The sequence below is a fragment of the Hyla sarda genome, chromosome 1 (assembly GCF_029499605.1).
Source record: "Hyla sarda isolate aHylSar1 chromosome 1, aHylSar1.hap1, whole genome shotgun sequence".
NCBI lineage: Eukaryota > Metazoa > Chordata > Amphibia > Anura > Hylidae > Hyla > Hyla sarda.
This window is the reverse complement of record NC_079189.1, coordinates 432,976,904-432,995,111: the sequence shown is the minus strand read 5'-3', so window position 1 is coordinate 432,995,111 and position 18,208 is coordinate 432,976,904. Positions and strand designations below refer to the sequence as shown.

The 18,208-nt window shown below is 44.5% G+C and overlaps 1 protein-coding gene and 1 non-coding gene across 8 annotated transcripts in view; one reads left to right on the top strand and one right to left on the bottom strand.

Annotated features, from left to right (window-relative positions):
- The window catches only part of EIF4ENIF1 (eukaryotic translation initiation factor 4E nuclear import factor 1), a 41,359-nt gene extending 24,706 nt beyond the window's left edge, over positions 1-16,653 (top strand). For 5 of the 7 annotated variants that reach the window (XM_056530393.1, XM_056530410.1, XM_056530415.1 and 2 more), the window contains exons 10-19: positions 132-364; positions 796-870; positions 967-1,135; positions 7,239-7,321; positions 8,939-9,075; positions 9,201-9,288; positions 10,746-10,875; positions 11,477-11,806; positions 12,366-12,509; positions 15,806-16,652. In XM_056530393.1, coding sequence (XP_056386368.1) covers positions 132-364; positions 796-870; positions 967-1,135; positions 7,239-7,321; positions 8,939-9,075; positions 9,201-9,288; positions 10,746-10,875; positions 11,477-11,806; positions 12,366-12,509; positions 15,806-16,014 — 1,598 coding nt within the window. In that variant the 3' untranslated portion in view covers positions 16,015-16,652. Of the gene's footprint in view, positions 1-131; positions 365-795; positions 871-966; positions 1,136-7,238; positions 7,322-8,938; positions 9,076-9,200; positions 9,289-10,745; positions 10,876-11,476; positions 11,807-12,365; positions 12,510-15,805 lie in introns of all 7 variants that reach the window. The other 2 variants (XM_056530432.1, XM_056530443.1) reach the window with 2 other exon arrangements.
- Positions 15,080-15,265, bottom strand: LOC130344402 (U2 spliceosomal RNA). Its single transcript, XR_008883348.1, has one exon. It is a non-coding gene; the product is annotated as a U2 spliceosomal RNA (small nuclear RNA).
- Positions 16,654-18,208: the final 1,555 nt, after the last annotated feature.

The window sequence follows — 18,208 nt, the reverse complement described above, 5'->3', positions numbered from 1 at the left end:
GGTGGACTCTCTAATGTGAGATGCTGTAAGTTTTCCAACAAGTTGCCATGTTACACCAGCCTAACAAAGTTTTTTTTCGCCTGCTGCAGGCTTTTCTTGGAACAACAATTAACAATTTCTCTTGGCTGCAGCACATTCTGGAGTTGCATTGTCAGTGGAGGAGGTTGAAGCTGGACTCAAAGGTTTGAAAGTTGAGCAAGAAGGAAAGATTGCAACTCCCTTTATGGCTGAACAACTGGAAGGCGCATTAACGGCTATGGCTGGGCCCAGAAAGCAGCCGAAAGATGGGGACATGTCTGCATTTAACAAACTTGTAAGCAGTATGAAGGCAAGTGGAACATTACCCAACCAACCTAAAGTCAGTGTAAGTACTATTTTTATTAGGTCGGTAAATATTTCTAGAAGACTGAGATCTCATGTGCATTCATCTATGCTTGCATCTGATGTGCATGGAATAATCCTTTAGTCTGCCGAATAGGCATACATATCCATATATACTTTGGCAGTCTGGCTTGTTTTTGCATTTTTTGATACTGTAATAGTTGGATAGGGATTATTTCTGCATGGGCAGTATATGCTTTCATATAAAATATAAAAAATATAATTTTTCCCACTGGTCTAGCAATTTGTGTCCCCATTTCATCTTTACGTCCTGTGACATATCATGCCTGGTTATGTGTGATCACTTGATAAGGAAATCACTTGGTGTAGGTACTCGCACAAGTAGTTCATTCAGTGTAATATGATGCCTATTCTAAGAGGGTGTGTTTTTTGTTTTGTCTGTTTATCCTGTAGAGGAATCTAGATGGCCATATAACTTCCTCCACAGAGGTTACTGGTCCTTCCACACTGCAGCGGAACATTCTGCAGGTATGGAGTCTTTATGATGAGTTTGGAGGCTAACAGTGTGTTATGGTGTTGAAATGTGGCAGTGTCAAAATCTATTACATATTTTGTTATAAATAGGATCTTCTTGGGCCTCCTATTTCTGATCCGTCCTCCAACCTTATGGGAACTCTAGACGCTACGGCATCACTTCTAAGGCAAAGGACACCTTCTCCACAAATGCCACCAGTGTTTCCAACCCGTGCCTCCTCTGCAGATTACCTTCGAACCAGAATACCCTCTCCTTTAGGTAAAATTTCTTATGCTAGTCGACAGTTGCGGACTTTAGCCTGCATAAATTAGTTCAGCTTTCAGGTGCTCCGGTGGGCTGGAGACTCTCTCTCCTAGGACTGTATCCACCTTTTCCAGCCCACCGGAGCACCTGAAAGCTGAACTAATTTATGCAGGCTAAAGTCAGCAAATGCCGAGCAGAGAAGTTAGTATCGAATCATTAACTTCGCTCATCTCTAATTGTGACAAAACCAGATATCCACTTTTGTTGACAGTATCAACTGAGTTTATTCCAGATATAAGTTCCTAACATATACTGATAAAGTGGAATAAGGCCATTGAATAGCATTGTATAGTCTAAATATAGTTTCAACATTTGAAAACTAATAAAGGCTTTCAAAGTATACTTACAGAAGCCACTGTGTAGGCATAAGTCACCTTAATTGCTCTTTGACACCTATTGAAAAAAAAAAAAAAACTAAAATAAGTAGGCTACAGTGTGCTTATACACTGTCTTCTGAGGTACCTTTCCTGTTTAGATATTAGACACTTGACCCTGGAGTGCAGCATAAAATGGGCAGCATGTTTTCAGTCCTCATTCAGTGTTATGAGTGGCTTGGAATGAGGCCTGATCAACAGTGGTAGACTAGCCAGGGCCAGGACTTCAAAAACCCTAACTTTTTTGGGTTTTTTTCTGGGGGAATGTTGTCAATAATATACCACAAATAGTGTGATTTGAACGGCACCTTTGTGGGTGTAAACCACTTACCAACATGTCAGAAGAATATGAAGAATTGTTCTAAAAGATACCTGGTGCACAGGCAGCAAAACGGCACACTTGTTCCTAAGCAGCAATGACTACCAGTCATTGTCAAAGGGCAGAAATTGAGCAGTGAAAAAATTGACTGAGGCCCCGGGTCTCATTGTGCATGAGGTGGTGGGGGGTAACTGATCACAGGAGGTTGTGACCCAAAGTGCTTGAGTACCTCATTAAGCTTTATAGCTGAACAAGGTAATCTCTTCATGATAGCTGATTACACTATGACCAACGTATAATGCACAAGGGTGTTAAAGTCATAGATTGGTTCTAGGAACAGGACAGAAGCTTTCTTGTCACTCTTCATTGGGGGACACCTTTACTGATGGGTATATGCTCTTGCCACTAGGAGGCGCTTACACTAGGGGGGGGGGAAAGTAAGCTCCTCCCTGGCAGGATATACCTGCCCACCTGCAGTGAGGTATTCAGTTTTAACTAGTGTCAGCTAGGAGGGAAGACACAGGTCTGGGACACAGGTTTTATTATTATTATTATTATTATTATTATTATTATTTATTTTTTTGTAGTAAGGGCTGTTTAGTTAAGTTCTTTACACTCTATTTGTTTTCAAAATATGCGGTTATGGGGCACGGGACATTAATGAATGCACAGTTAACCCCTTCCCATCGGGAGGCCAGGCAGCTCCTCCTCTCACGTGGCTGGGGGCAGGGTCCAGTGAGGTTTACACCTCGCACTGTGCCGCTAGCTCTGCTCTCTTTCACCGCTGCAGGCACTCCGTTCTTGCTCCCGAGGCTGTGGCCGGTGCTTCTATAGCACGCTGCTAGGAGCTGGCGCTGCTCCAGGGGCCTTTTGTCTGCCTGCAGAGATATAGGTTCTGCAGGCAGCACTTTGCAGGGCTCACTGCGCCCCAAGCTCCCTTCCAGTGCAGGTGTCCATAGGAATATTCCTGCTGGCATGGATTGGACCTTATACCAGTAAGCCAGACGGTGGTCTGCATGGTTGCCTACACTGCCTGTCATATGACACATGGCTGATGTATCTGCAGCTGAAGTTTTGGTACCTCGCTGCTGTGCGAGGTGCCGACCGAATGAATCGTTGTAGTCTATGGACTCATACCGGTAAGCCAGATAGTGGTCTGCATGGTTTCCTACACCACCTACCATACATCACATTGCTGGTGTATCTGCGTCTGGACTTCTGGTACCTCGCTACTGTGTGAGGTGCTCGACGGAAGGACTCTGTCCATTATGGCTCCATACCAGTAGGCCGGACAGCGGTCTGCATGGTTTACCACACTGCCTGTCACACATCTCAAGGCTTTTTTTGTCTGCTGCTTGAGTTCCAGTACCTCACTGCTGTGTGTGGTGCCCGACGGAGTGTCTCGCGGTCCACTATGGATCCATTCTGGAAACCAGACAGTTGTCTGCATGTTTTCATTTGCCGCCTATCACGTCGCACGACTGATGGTTTTTGTGGCTGGAGTTCCGTACTCCACTGCTGTGTGGCGGTATATGTAGAACTGCCCAGCGTGTCCCACGGACACTACACGGGATGTCGGATGCATTCCACGGCTCCTCTGCCTCCCTCTATCTACCATGGGGTGGGTTTCCCTGCCTTCCCGCTCTCCCACCTATGGCAAAAGGGCACAGTTATCACCTGTCTGCCTGTTCCTTTTTCGCCAACCACCTGGGGGTGACATAGCCAGGTTTCCCGTACCTCACTGTTGAGTGAAGGTTCTGGAATAGAGTCCCTACAGGTATACGAGATTGATGCACTCTAGTACCCCGCCTTCTGTGGAAGGTTGACTGGAGTGACCCTGGGTGCTCAGGAATCCTGTACCTGCCGGCCAGACTGTTTTTCCGCATGGCTTACTACTCCGTTGGGTCAACTACCATACTCCTTCCACCCTGTTGACGGTAGTCTCTCCATGATGCACCACATACTAGGTTTACAGGGTTTCCTTCTTGGCCAGGTCCCTCTCTGCATGCCTGCTGCTCTGTCTACAGGCTGGTATCTCACTCCACTGTGTTTTCTGTATGCGGGACCTGGTGTGGCAACGGTCCCTTTGCCACTTAGCCAGACAGGAGCTGCATGGTGTTCTAATCCACCTGGTTACCTCCCCTGGGTCTGCCGATACGCAGCTGCAGTCCGGTGTCTCTCTTTCCAAGTGCAGTTCCGCAGTGTGTACCTGTGGGTTCTTGGGACCCTTTCTCCCTGTAATCCACACACTGTCTGGATTTCTCCTGGCTCCACACGCCTTCATCTCCTGAGATGCATCTGCAGCCTTGGTGTCTGGCACCATTAGGAGATAGTGTGGGCTTCTTTTCTGCAGGTCCCAGGTTTTTTTTTTCTCAGCAACGGCAGCATCGCTGTTCTCCTTTTTCTGTGAGGTACCAATGTCTGTGTTCCTACATATGCTAGGACCACTCTGTAGGTGTAGAGCCCACCTTTCCTTTTGTTGAGCCTCAGGGCTTCCTGTGACTTTGGTTCTGCTGTTCTGCGGCGGTTGAGCACTTCTCTTCTGTCATGAGGCCTGGGGTGGCACTCAGTTCAGCCCCTCCCTATGATTCCGTGTGTGTTTTTTATTTTTTATTTTTTTTTCTCTGGGGTTTCTGTCCGGGTTGGCTTAGGCACCTACTCGTTACTGTCTGGACTGGCTCTCAACGCATCTTGTTTTTTTTTTTGCCCAGCTCCAGTGTACAGGATTCCAATCCCTCTTAGAACATGGGTGGCTCCTCCAGGCAGCGATGGTTGCCACTGGGGCCTGGGGGCTCCGTTCACCCAATAATTTTCCTGTGGCTGTGGGACAGAACTTCCCTGCTCCTAGTGCGCCCGGTGCATTTACAATTTCCAGAGGGTATGGAGATCAGCATGCTTGGCATGGGTCTGTGCTTAAGTTTTCATCTCGACCACCCTTGTTTTTCCCCCCATCTCACTGTTCCCACTCTATAGGTGCAGTATCTGGCAGGGCCTTTGTGTTTTTTTTATTTTTTTATTTGCTGAGAGCATTCAACAGAGCCTTTTCCCGTTTAGGCTATTGTGCTTACTGTCCACTCATAGCCTGGCTCTTTCTCCTTTCTGTTTTGGTTATCTACTGCTGCTCACGCAGCTTGGCTCTCTCCTGTTGGAGGAGTTCATGCAATCTCCTTTTTGAAGGGTGTGTCCTTCCTTCCCTTTTGTCTGTGGCAGTTGTACTACCTTGACAGCGAAGTCTTCTAGGGTGAACCTACAGACCCTGGGAGTCCCAAGTTGGTTCTCATTTGTTTCTCCCTCCGTTCCCGGTCTGGCAGGATGTTTTCTTCAGTGCTCTGGTCTGCTCGGACCCCTTGGATCTATGACTGCTTGGTCTCCTTGGTTTGGACTCTGTCCTAGGATGCTGTGGAGTGCTGCCTTTTCAGGCGGTTCTTCTGATTCCTTGGTGATGGTTCAGGTCTTGGGTAGTGATCTGGCCACAACTCCTCCTGTGATCCCATTAGTCGAGGCAGTCTTTCTGTTTTGCACTCCTTCACTTCTTCATGGAAGTTTGTTGCCCGGAGAGTTTTCGTGGACATCTGTTTTCCTTCCTCTTCAGGGGTTCGTCTTCGAGGAGACTCTGTCTCCAGGTTACTGATCGGTGTATCCGGGATGCCCCCCTTTTTCAGGGTGTTTGCAGCTCCTGTCTTCCTTCGGGGTCCATGTCCTCCCAAGTTGGAGGGCGTTAGGGTTATTCGCTTTACACCAGCACAGCTATTTTCACCTTCTGGGTGCTCATGGCAGGCCCCTGGGATGGGGTTTTTTGGGTCTGCGGCAGTTCAGGTCTTTGTTCTCATGCACCAGACCAGTTGTGTGTTTTTTTTTGTTTTTTTTATTTAATTTTTTTTCACCCACTATGATTTCTTGTCTCTATATGACCTGGGTGTCTTATGTCTGTACAGAGGACGGCTCCTTCCCTTGGCGTCCTAGTCCATGTTCTTGGATGGGAGATCTTCCGGGAGTTCCATTTCTGGGCCTAGTGTGTCTCCACCTGGGGGGCTTGTCGGCAGGCCTTGTGGACACGCGAGTTTTTTTTTTTATTTTTTTTTATTTATTTATTTTTTTTTTTGTACTCGCACTGTAAAATCTCTCTCGTAGCATTCATTGGGGGACACCGCACCCACCCATTTCTTTTTTCCAGACTTTTTTTTTTTTCCTCCGGTTCTTGGGTTGTTCTAGATTACTTTCTAAGGTCCTTCGGACGTATTTCTTTGTTGGCTTCTCCTACTGCTTTGTGACAAAACTGATTACCTCACTGCAGGTGGGCGGGTATATCTTCTCAGGGATGAGCCGACTTTTTATTTATTTATTTTTTTTCCTAGTGGCAAGAGCATATACCCATCAGTTAGGTGTCCCCCAATGAATGCTACGAGAGATTTTACAGTGAGTACAAAAATAATCTCCTTATCTAGCCTAAAGGCGTGCTCCAACATTTATTCTCTATGCCGGGGAGATCGCCTAACTAAGCTCTGTACTCTTCTTTCTGACACTCCCATAGAGTATGACCCACCACCATTTCAAGGTGCTACTTGGGTCCCGATTCTTGATCTGACACTGTTGGTACAAGCTGGTGTGCCTGACAGTAATAATTTATACTTGCCTATCCCCGTTCTGTCATTCCATTTGTCTGATATCTTCCTTATTGGGTAGGCTTGGTGCATGGATGATGCTCCAGGAGCATGCGGACATCACAGCTGCTTTTTCCTCAAGCCTGCTCACAACTGGGCTGAATGAGGAAGCTGCAGCCGTGATGTTGGCATGCACCAAGGATCACGGATTGGCTACAGGTAAATATCATTCTCAGTGTCGCAAGCATTACCAGCCTGTAACACAAGGTTTTTTTTTTTGTGTGTGTGGGTGACTAATGACTGATTCCTATCTCAGGGTCTTAATTATGGAGGTCTCTGGAATGAGGTAGAACAGGCTGATTAGTGTCAGTACCACCATGTGATCTACAGCAATGAAGAGAAGCTATCCTGCAGATTTTTATGAAACAACTAATTTAAATTTTTGAAGGCCAGTTACTAGACTAACTTAATCAAGTTTTTTAGTGTTTTTTTTTTTTTTTTTTTTTTTTTTTTTTTTGTTTTGTTTCCCCCCTTCCCCTCTGTGTACAAAAGCACAATGCAATGTAAAGGGAATGCTGGCACTGTATGAGCCAGGACACTTCTGGTATATACTAGGTGCATGGGTGGACTGTAGGGTATGTTTAATGTTTGCCGGGAGTGCAAATGCCAAACCTGTGCACGTAGCAAAAAAAATACCCTTGCTAGATTATTTATTTATATATGAATATAATATATAAAAATTTTTGTGGCCTTTCCTTGTACAGGTTTTTCATCCAGTCATCAGCAACTTCTAGGAGACCAATTTCCCACTGGAGTGCCGAAAGCAGACAGCCCTGTTATGGCGCAGGTAGTTTTGTTGTTTTCATTAGATTTTCTTCTTGTGGTTCCTGTTAATAGTTTTTGCTGATCGCATAGGGTAATTACTTGGTAAGTACAATGTTTCTTTTTGTGATTAATCTTAGCTTGTCAGATTACATGTTACTATATAACATTTTGTATAAATGTTTCCTAACTAGTGTGCTTCCAGCTTTAGCAAAACTACAACTCCAAGCATGACCGAACATCCTTTGGCTGTCAAGGCATAATGGGAGTTGTAGTTTTGTAACAGCTAGAGGCACACTGGTTGTGAAATGCTGATCTAAAGGAATAAGCCTGCATGCACTGTAAGTGCCAGTTCATTCCACAAGGAATTTCCGCTCAAATTCCTGAGCAGAATCTTGCAGCAGCTTCCCATCGCTGTCAATGGGATTCTGTTGTGCAATTCACACTTTATAAACACTGTAGCTGCATTTCTTCTGCAGAACTTGTTTCCACTGAAAAAATTTATGTTCATTGTTTTGTTAGGTTTTCCCGCAGGTTGCATTGCATTCAATGGGGATGGTGGAGGTCTGAGTGGTTATAGCACCCATTGATATTGACGCTGCACTTGGGATATCTGTGTGTGAACTGGCAGTTAGTGTAGTGTGTGTGTGTGTGTGTGTGTGTGTGTGTGTGTGTGTGTGTGTGTGTTTTTTTTAAATTTTTTATTTAGTTTTTTTTGCCACTAAATGTAAACCGGAATACTGGCTAAAAGCAAAAATCTTGTTAAAAAAATTACAGAAAAAGCTCACACTTACTAGTACAAGGGCAGGTTAGGCACCTGTTCGCATTATGATGCAGATCAGCCACAATGCTATATAAGGGGAGGTCGCATAGGTGCAAAAGAGTGAACAACCACTCACACGCTAACAATTCATGAAAGGGGAGCTGCTTAGTATTATAGTTGGACACAGATAAGTCATACACAGGGTGCCATTTACATGATGGTGTGTAGTGCCCCACGCTGGCTTACAAAAGATCGTTAGTTGAAAGCTTGTGTAAATAGTATAACGAAAGTTCTATTATATGTGACAGGACCCTCCAGAAACTTATTTCCCGATTATACATACCTGCGGAATTGTGTGTTTTTTTTTTTCTTCAGATATAAATATGGTAAAGTACATGGTCATCCTACATATATAAATCAAGATACTGTGCAGAAGTTTCTTTAGTAAAGTAGTGATCTTTATGAAATGTCCATGATGGTGATCAGTAGATCCGCAAGTATCATAGGTTTATTACAGTAGTGTGAAATTGTTCTCAGAGTTGTAGGTGTACGTACAAGTCAATGTAAGTAGTCACTTGCCTAACTATCAGTCCACAAGAACTGTTGTCTAAGGCTGTGTTTACACGGTGGAATGTCTGCGCAGAAAATTTCAGTGTGGACGTTCCACAGACAGCGGAGCGCTGGCAGAACAAGTTCAATGTTTTTGCGAATGCTGGAATCATGAATTCTGCCGTGTGAACAGAGCAGCAGAATCCCATTGAGAATCAGTGGAACTCTGGTGTGGAATTCCACATGGACCTTTTGTTGTGTGAATATACCCTAATATAAGTAAACCTTTTTTTTCCCAACAAGTAAAAAAAATGTTCTTGCTGTTTAAAGGTTAGTCCACTGGAGATGCAGCAAGCTGTGTTAGAAGGCTTGATACCCCATGATCTTGCATTCCCAGCTGCAGGTTACTACCCATCAGTGTATGGCAAAATGCAGTTGGATAAAGGCAGAGATGGATTTCGTAACAGGTCGGTGTAAAAAAGACCTCCAAATAACAGCAAGCATTAAAGCTATAGTTGCCTTGGTAAATTTGTTTTTGTTTTGTTTTTTTTACTTTTTTATATATATGTATTTTTTACTTTTCTATGCTTAGGCAGCCGCAGAGGATGAATAAATCTCCAGTGAGCAACATGCGAGGGTCATCTGTATCACCAGGCCCAGGTGCCCCTGTTACCAGCATGGTAAGCAGAGTGGAAATTTTAATTAATAACACCCTCACTGAAAACTTACATGTGTGTCAAAAGAAAAACCCTGCCATTTCTATTACCAGTAAGTTAATATTCCAAACAGTGGCTATTGTGAATGGTGTTTTCTTTACACTGGTGACCCCTTTCACTTTATTCCAGCCTGTGATAAGGAGGACACTGCTGGAAAGTGATCTTTACAGAACAAGTGTCAGTTTATTATGTCTAGTAGCCAGACTGAGAGCAAGATTTTATAATATCCATTCCTAAGCACTGAAATTGCAACACAAAGTAGGAAAAGGTATATGGTTATGCAAATAGGTAGCAGAAGTTGCTAAGATCTGCAACTAAAGTCAATCTGTGGCATGTGGAATGGGCCTTCAATGGAATAAATCCAAATTGAAAGCAAAAAATCTTAAGCCACATGAGATGTCCAGAAATCGGACCCAGGCATTACAGTATGATTGTGAAATGCCTCCTTGTTCGCCAAGTTACCAGTTTTCACCACTTGTCGCAAACTCTAAGGGACAGAATCCTTGAACTGAGACCTTGGTTTATGTCTCTGGCAGATCACTACACACTTAGGCCAAGATGTTATAACTGTTCAGTGTTGCATGTCCCAGTGTTTGGGAGACAAACAGCGGACTGAAATGACTTGGAGGTGCACAGAAGCGAACCACAGCACAGATTGACTTGAAGAATGGAGCATACTGCAAGTGAAATTGGGCATCGCATATTAAGTGTCAGTGTCTGCACAAACAATCAGGAGCTTGCATAACCTTAGAGTAGTGTCATAAGGTCACTAAAACACCTGGCTTGTAGTCCAAGGTTATTATGGTGCAGAAGAAGACTGCAATAAATGCTGTAGTGGAATCATCTTCAGCAATGAATCATGTATCTTGATAGCCAGATATTGGTCCAGTGACCACTTGGGCAAAACCATAAAGGAGCCTCCACGAAGGATCAGTTCTAATTACAGGATTAGGATGGGGCATAATGTACAGTAGCCAGACAAGCGCCCCCCCCCCTCCCCCAGCATTCTGGGTACGACAACATACAGTCGTAAATTAATGCCTACCAGGCCACGTGCTACTTTGAGCAGCCTAAACACCATGGCCTGCAGCATATCTAGACTTGTCTCCCCTCAAGAACATCTGGAATGTCATTGGTTGGCTATTACAAAGGTGTACTAGTCATGTAATTTCTTTGTAAGATGTGCCTAGTATTCAATTTCAATTGCACCAAATAGGATAGTGCAAGGTATGGGTTGTCCAACTGTCTCAAATTTACAATGAGCATTGCATTTCTCACATGCACCTTCCTCTGTGGTGATCAACCAGTCTACCGTCTATAAATTTAGATATTAATGTATTAAATATGTATATACTTGACCTAGTGTTAAATATATATATATTTTTTTCTTGAAGTCATACATTTTCATGTTTCTTTTTTAGCTTTCTCCATCTTTCACACCTACCTCAGTAATCCGTAAAATGTACGAAAGTAAGGAGAAGATCAAAGACGAGACCTCTTCTGGAAAGCAGAATGCCCTGGGCAAAGAAGATGGAAGGCGGCTGCAGGAAGGTAATAAATATATTGAATAGGTATTTGAATCTGTTCAAAAGTATATGATGCAAAGTTTTAAGGTAAAAATACTCTATATGCTAAAAAACTGAAAAAAAACTTCAGTAGTTTCCCGCAAAATCACTTACTAGGCCAAAATGTGGTGGTGTTTATAGGTGGTTGCCAATTGATTATGACCTGTAGTTCAGCTTCCTGGTCGCACATGCTCAGTTGCAGCACTAGGCCTGCTGTGAAATGGCAGATGATTGGAATTGGGAACTAATATGGGCTCAGCATTTGGGGAGCACAATAGGAACAGCACGAAGTGTGGAGACTTGCTCTTTAGCATTCGAAATTACACTTGGACAAAGACAGCCTGAAGTAGATACCAGCAATGCATGTTGGGGGAGACGGTGCATTCAGATATATACTTGTGCAGAGGTGGTGCACATAAGGAGCAATAGTGTTGTGAAAAAGGTGCTATGTTTTTAGGATGTAGGAATAGTGGTATACTGTTCGGTGTTTAATGTTTCTGCAGCTGCCACAAGTTTATTATATTTTAATTTTTTGTTACCCCTTTCTGTATAAAATGTTTTTCCTTGTTCTTGCTGCTTGGTGACAGATGGGGCCTTATCTAGTCATATACCTGACAATGCTGTACAAGGCACTTCTCCAGTTCTAGGAAACAGATTTCCAGCATCTCAACGCTCTGGGTGTACTCCACCACTACCCCACCAGAGTCGCTACACCAAAGATCAAGAATACCGACCGAAATCTTCTGGGAGGCAAACACCAACTATGGCTTCTCCAGTTCCCGGAGCTTCCTTTTTACGCCCACTCCACCATGTACCTGTTGTGCCAGTCCGGCCATCCCACCAGTTACATCCTGGTTTGGTTCAGAAGATGTTGGCACAGGGTGTACCTCCACAGCATCTCTCTCTCCTACAGGCAGGTCAGTATACATCACCATGCAGTTTTGCACAAAGTGCTACAGGTTCTTATCCTTTACCTTTCTAGAAACTTGCTATGTCTTCTGTAGTTTTAAACAGTAGGTGTAAATGGTAAAAACCCAGCAAGCTGCACATGTAATTCCTTAGCTCTAGATGATCATTCTTCAGCAACTTGGTATCCATAACCTTTTTGGGTTTGTTGTCCAGTGCATTTCTTTCACTATTGTGACACTAAGGCCCCATTCACACAGCAGAATTTGTGCAGAGGTTCTGTGTGCAGTAGATGCTAGGACCACTTGGAAATGCGCTGTCTCTATAGACAGCAGTGTATTTCCAGGTGGGTTCTGCAGAAATAGACTTGTTAATTCTTTCTGTGGAGGATGGAAGTTGAATTTCCTCACCAGACGTTTCCAGTATGGATATTCTGTCTTATTCACAGTGCAGCAGAATACCATTGAAAACAAGGTGTCTGCTGCAACTAATTTTCCAAGCGGAATTTGGCAGTAAATTCTGGAGTGTTTAATGGGGCCTTACAATGTTCTGTTTTCCTCCATTGCTAAGGACTCCTGCCCCCTGGTATTGACCTGCATGCTCTATCACCATCTGTCCTTGGTCAACCATTCTACCCACTAGCACAGACTGGGCATCCACTTCTTAATCAACGACCAGCAAACCCTCTTCAACTTGCAATGATGCAGCGGTCAGGTATGTTTATCTATATTTGTTCTGAAGTTCAATGCTGACTTCATACTAGTGACCCTGGCTTTTGCTATTTGATCCTGTAATAGGGGACACCTCCCAATAGACAAGTTATTTTTTATTTATTTTTTTATTCCCCAGCAGAGTCCCATAGACTTTAATGTAATTTCACCCTCTGAATAGGGAACACTCCCAATGGCTGATGCAGACATGCCCAATAGGGGACAAAATACTCCCAATAGGGGACAACCAGGCTTATGTGCCATCCCTACCTTGTATACAGGCTGTCAGGGGGTACAGCCAATACCCCAGTAAGGGGACCAGGCTCAAGTGCAGGGGCTCTTGGCCATCACGTCCCCTCCTGCAGACATAAATTGAGGGGGCGTGGTATGACATCACTAGGAGGTGGCATGACGTCACATCTCCAGTCTCAGAAACACCATTTCTGAGACTGGAGAAGCAGCCCTGCATAGAATGTGGGCGATCAGATAGCTTATCTCTCATCCTTTTAATAGGGGATAAGATGTATTTGGCCGGAATACCCCTTTCATGGGTGGGAAAAACATGCAGCAAAATATGGCATGTGTGACCCTACCCTTTAAATGGTTTGTCCAGGTGCAGCTAGTGGCTTTTGGTTACTTGCTAGTTGGCCACAGCCTTCAGTGTGCTGACAATACCCCAATACTTACAGGCTGGACTTGCTGCATTAATGCAGCGCTGACTACTGCCTTAAAATCTTTTGTGGACAATTTTAGTATCTTATACACTGTAATACAAGCAGTTTATAAATTATTCCCTCCCCTTAATGGTATGTAAATGTTTATGGGTCCTACAGCCAACATTCCACTGTAACTCACCGCCTATAGCAAGACCTGATAGGTTGCCTGGAAGTATGGCGACAATGGAAAATGCCATTTAACCCCTTAACGACCACGGATGTAAATGTATGTCCTGGTGCGGAGGTACTTCATGCACCAGGATGTACATTTACATCCTGTAAATCAGTGCTCCCCAACCTTTTTATCGCCGCGGACCGGTAAACGTTTGATAACTTTTCCATGGCCCGGTTGTTAATTAAGTAGGTCTCCTTTGTTAAATAAACATGTCACCTCATTAGCTAGATAGGGCCCCTAAATAGTAAGTTCCCATATTAAGTTTGTAGCCCCCCACTTCAGGAAGGGATGTCCCTTGATCAGCTAGGGTTCCCATAGTAAATGTCCCAGATAGATATGTGCCCCCAGTTGATAGAAAGGGTGGGCTCCCCCCAGTAGGCGGACAAAACCCCAGATAGATATGACCCCCATCAGGTAGGGTTCCCCCATATGAAGACAGGCCCCCAGATAAATATGATCCCCATCACTGATGGGGGTCATATCTATCTGGGGGCATGTCTTCCTACTGGGGAGCCCTACCTGATGATCAGGTAGGGTTTCCCAATAGGTTTACAGGCCCTCAGATATGACCCCCGGTATTTAAACAATTATGCCCCCTAAGAATATAGTTTTGCCCCTGGTGATCGGGCAGGTCCTCATATTAGGCAAGTTTATCTCACTCACTCAGAATTCACACAGGTCCGCTCACACGGTTACTGTACTTACATCTACCTGCAGCAGTCGATAACAAGACTTCCTTGCGGGGATGCGCGCGATAGGTGATGTCATCACAGGCGCCGCACGGGACGTCAGCGTCCCGATGTCATGAGCTGCGTATGCGATGACGTCACGAATCGCGAGCATCCCCACAAGGAAGTCTCGTTAGACTGCTGCAGGTAGATGTAAGTACAGTAACAGCGTGAGCGGACCTGTGTGAATTCTTCAGGCACTTAGAGCTGCACTTCAGGCACTTAGGTTTGCCTTTCGGCCAATCAGGAAGCGGGAGGACCCGCTCCCTGATTGGACAAGAGGAGGATGAGTGTAACAATAGCGAATTTTCATTCGCTATTGTCGCACAATGGGTGGGCTCGGGAGGGTGCAATGCTCTGCGCCTCAGCCGCCACAGTAAAATTATTTAAAGTTCTTCGGGCGGCCTGGTACCGTTTGATCCACGTACCGGTCCGCGGCCCGGGGGTTGGGGAACACTGCTGTACAGGACTGGGCATCGGAGCGGTGCTCGCGTCATGCACTGCTGGTCCCGGCTGCTATCCGCAACCGGTAGTGGCGCACATCAGCGATCGTGCTGATGTTGTCCATTAACCCCTCAGATGCCGTGATCAATACAGATCATGGCATTCTGCAGCAATGCGCATGTTTTAAATAGATGATCGGATTGCCCCAATCATCTTAAATGTTGTCCGGAGATCCCCTTACCTGCTTCCAGCAGTCTCCTGGGGCCTTTTTGCTCTGGTCTGAGATCAAGCAGATCGAACCAGATCATTGCCTATAATACTCATCAGTACCAAGGGCGAGTGCCAAAGGTGAAGAGTATATGGTGCAGCGCGTTCACTCAGTGAGCTATAACACCCGGTGAGTGTCAGCACCTCAGGGTCACCACTCCCCGAGGCACAAAAGTACCTCGGCTCTACACCTCCCCCCCCCCCCCCCCCCCCCCGCCCCCAACCTCATGGCAAGCCCCGAAGAAACGGGTCACATCAGGGCAGCTGATGAGCTGGTGTTGTGGCACCAGCCCCGGAATGCCCCAATACACCTGCCCCCTCCATGCAGCACCCATCCCCTTCAGCCCCACTCCGGCGTGTCTGGCCACCGGCATGAAACTGATAAGAACAGATACTTCACTTGATCTTAGCCAAAAGGCCGAGAAGCGGACTAGTCACTGTACCCAGGTTGTATTCACTCCTACACAGGCTCATCACTCTTATCCAGTTGTAGTTGACAGCCCACCTGTATAGGTGAGATTACAGCATGGGGTGCAGTGAATAGTTCAGCAAACAGCACACCCATTTGACTACTTATATCTTTTACATACGACTTGTGACCTTTTTAATAAAAGTTTTTCCCCACGTTTGCAGAAGTGCCAGCATGGTAGGACACATATTACTTGTCACTACTGATTATAGAGGGTTAAGCTATGTGACAGGTTCCCCCCACACTAAATGCTGAACTACCCCCAGTCCTCCACAGCTCCCATTTTCTCTTCCTGGTGCTTTGAGTAAATTGGAATTCCTTCCAGACCTGAACTCCTGTCTTGAGATCAATTGCTTATAGGAAACATCCCAAAAATATGTTGCACAAAAATACAAACCCCCATGGTGACCTCAACTGAAGTTACATAAAGTTTACATTTTTTTTTTTTGTTTTAAGTAAATAAAGACAATTGTAAGCTAAACTTTATCTTGTGTTCTCCAGGGTCTGGTGCTCCAAATTTTTCTGGCATACATGCTCCTTCACAAGGTTTGCATAATCGCTCTAATCTGCATATGGGAGATCAGCGTACTCCAAGGAGCTCTTCCCCTGTGGGACTGGCAAAGTGGTTTGGATCTGATGTCTTGCAGCAGCCGCTCCCTTCTATGCCTGCTAAAGTGATCAGTGTGGATGAACTTGAATACAGACAATGAAGTAGAACAGGCTTGGTGGTTCATGTCTACAGTCTGATCCATTCTGGGCAGAAGATGGTCTGTCTTATTTGGAGGCCTACCTAATAAACCTTGTTTAGTGGTTTGCTTCCCCCTCCTAGCTGCTCAATATTCATGCAGACTGTCTGTTAAAGGGGAGGGTTCATCTCATTAGCCCATGAAGCCTTTTTTTTTTTTTTTTTTTTTTTTTTTTTTTGGGAAGGGGCACTTTATTTTTTTTCTTCCAACTTGGCAGTTTGCTGAGGGATTATGGAGATCTCTGGCAAGCAATGAACTTTGTGTACAGACTTGTATAAAGGTTTTTGTTTGTGTATATACTCACATTTAGAATAGTTTTTGTTTGACTAGCTGTACAGATGAGAAAGCAAAGTCTGTTTTGCCACTTACGAAGTCTGAGCTCTCCCTTTAATTTGTACATGTCTTTTCTTTCAATTAAATCTGCATAATGCTAATGGAGTGTGTATTGGAGTGTCTAATGTAGTGTCTGACAATTCTCTTCATTCTTTGATGGAGGTCGGCTTTCAAGTCTGCACTACATGCTAAAGTTCTATTTACATGGTGTTTGCAGTGTACATCAGAAGTATTTGTCCTAATGAATGCCTACATATACAGTAGCATGTCACCCATATGCTTGTGTTTATGAAAATTAAATCTACACAGGTATAATGCTTCTGTATGATTTACTGCAACAGGCTACGCTGTTACAAGCTGAAAGGTATACCAGCAGGATATGTTTGGACACTATTGTGTATTAAACTCCATGGAGGATGCACTGAGAAGGCATACTCCCTTTTCATGCCTAATTCTGAAGCCGTACCTGTCATTGAGTAGTTAATGTGACACTTATTAGACTGAAAAGGTAAGAGTTCAGGATACCCATAGAGGCTCTCTCGTTGGGCCTCTCTGCAGCCAGCTCTCTGATCTGTACTGATAATGGGACAACTCTGAAAGATGGGTGATTATCTGGGGAAGTTTTCTGGCTTGACCAAATTAAAGTCCCCAGTAGGTATATATTATAAAATCAACTTGCTTACAATGTTCTGTTGTCTTGAGGGCTGGCAGTGGAAAAAATGAGTTTGAGTTGTCCTGCACCATATGCTTATCAGGTCGAAGTAGTCGCAGGAGCGTTCTTCCTCAGGTAGTCACTGTTCTCCAGGTTCTACTCATTCCTACTCGGGTGTCAATAATGCTTGAGTAGGCATGAATACAGCCCTGAGCACAGTGACTACCTGAGGAAGAAAGCCCTGGGAACTACTTAGACCTGATTAGCATAGGACAACGTTAAGAGTTTTTATAAAAATTAAAATTGTTTTATTACTGGCCCTGAAGACAACGGAACCTGGTAGGCAAGATGATTTTACCCTATATAACCTGTTCTCAATGGTTATACAAGGTAAAAATCTGACAGGTTCCCTTTAAATCTTTGCTACCTCCAAAAGGTGGTGCTAGAGAGCTGCTTTGCATGACATAGTTTGTCAAGCTTCACACTTAGAAGAACCATAAACTTGTAACTAACAACTAAGTGAAGTAGCTGTGAAACGCTGCTAAAAACTGAAGCCTTTCTGCTGGTCAGAATAATGATCTCTTAATGTCCCATTTTGATTTAATTCTCCATGTAAGTGTATCTACAATCAACCAGGCCTGGTAATGCATTAATGTGGTGGGAACACTTGAAAGAAGAAAAAATGTAGGGCTATTTACAAATGTTGCATTGCAGTATGGCATAATCGTGGTCAAAACACTGCAGTAAGTTTTTGCCAAATTGGCATTGTCTCATGGGCAAGGCTCCATGAGCAGACACACCAGTCACATCCCACCACAAGGGAGGGACATGCCCCCTTCCCTGAGAGGATTTCTAACACCAGGAGCTAATAAAGTGTGTCCCCCCCCCCTTTTTTTTTTTTTTTTTTATAGGTTATAGAGGCATAAAAATTATGTAGCTGTACATGGTCAGGATTAGATTTGTATATTAGAGATGAGCAAAGTTACAGCAATTAAATTTTTGTCACGACTAGAGATGAGCGAACTTACAGTAAATTCGATTCGTCACGAACTTCTCGGCTCGGCAGTCGATGACTTATCCTGCGTAAATTAGTTCAGCCTTCAGGTGCTCCGGTGGGCTGGAAAAGGTGGATACATTCCTAGGAAAGAGTTTCCTAGGACTGTCCCTTTTCCA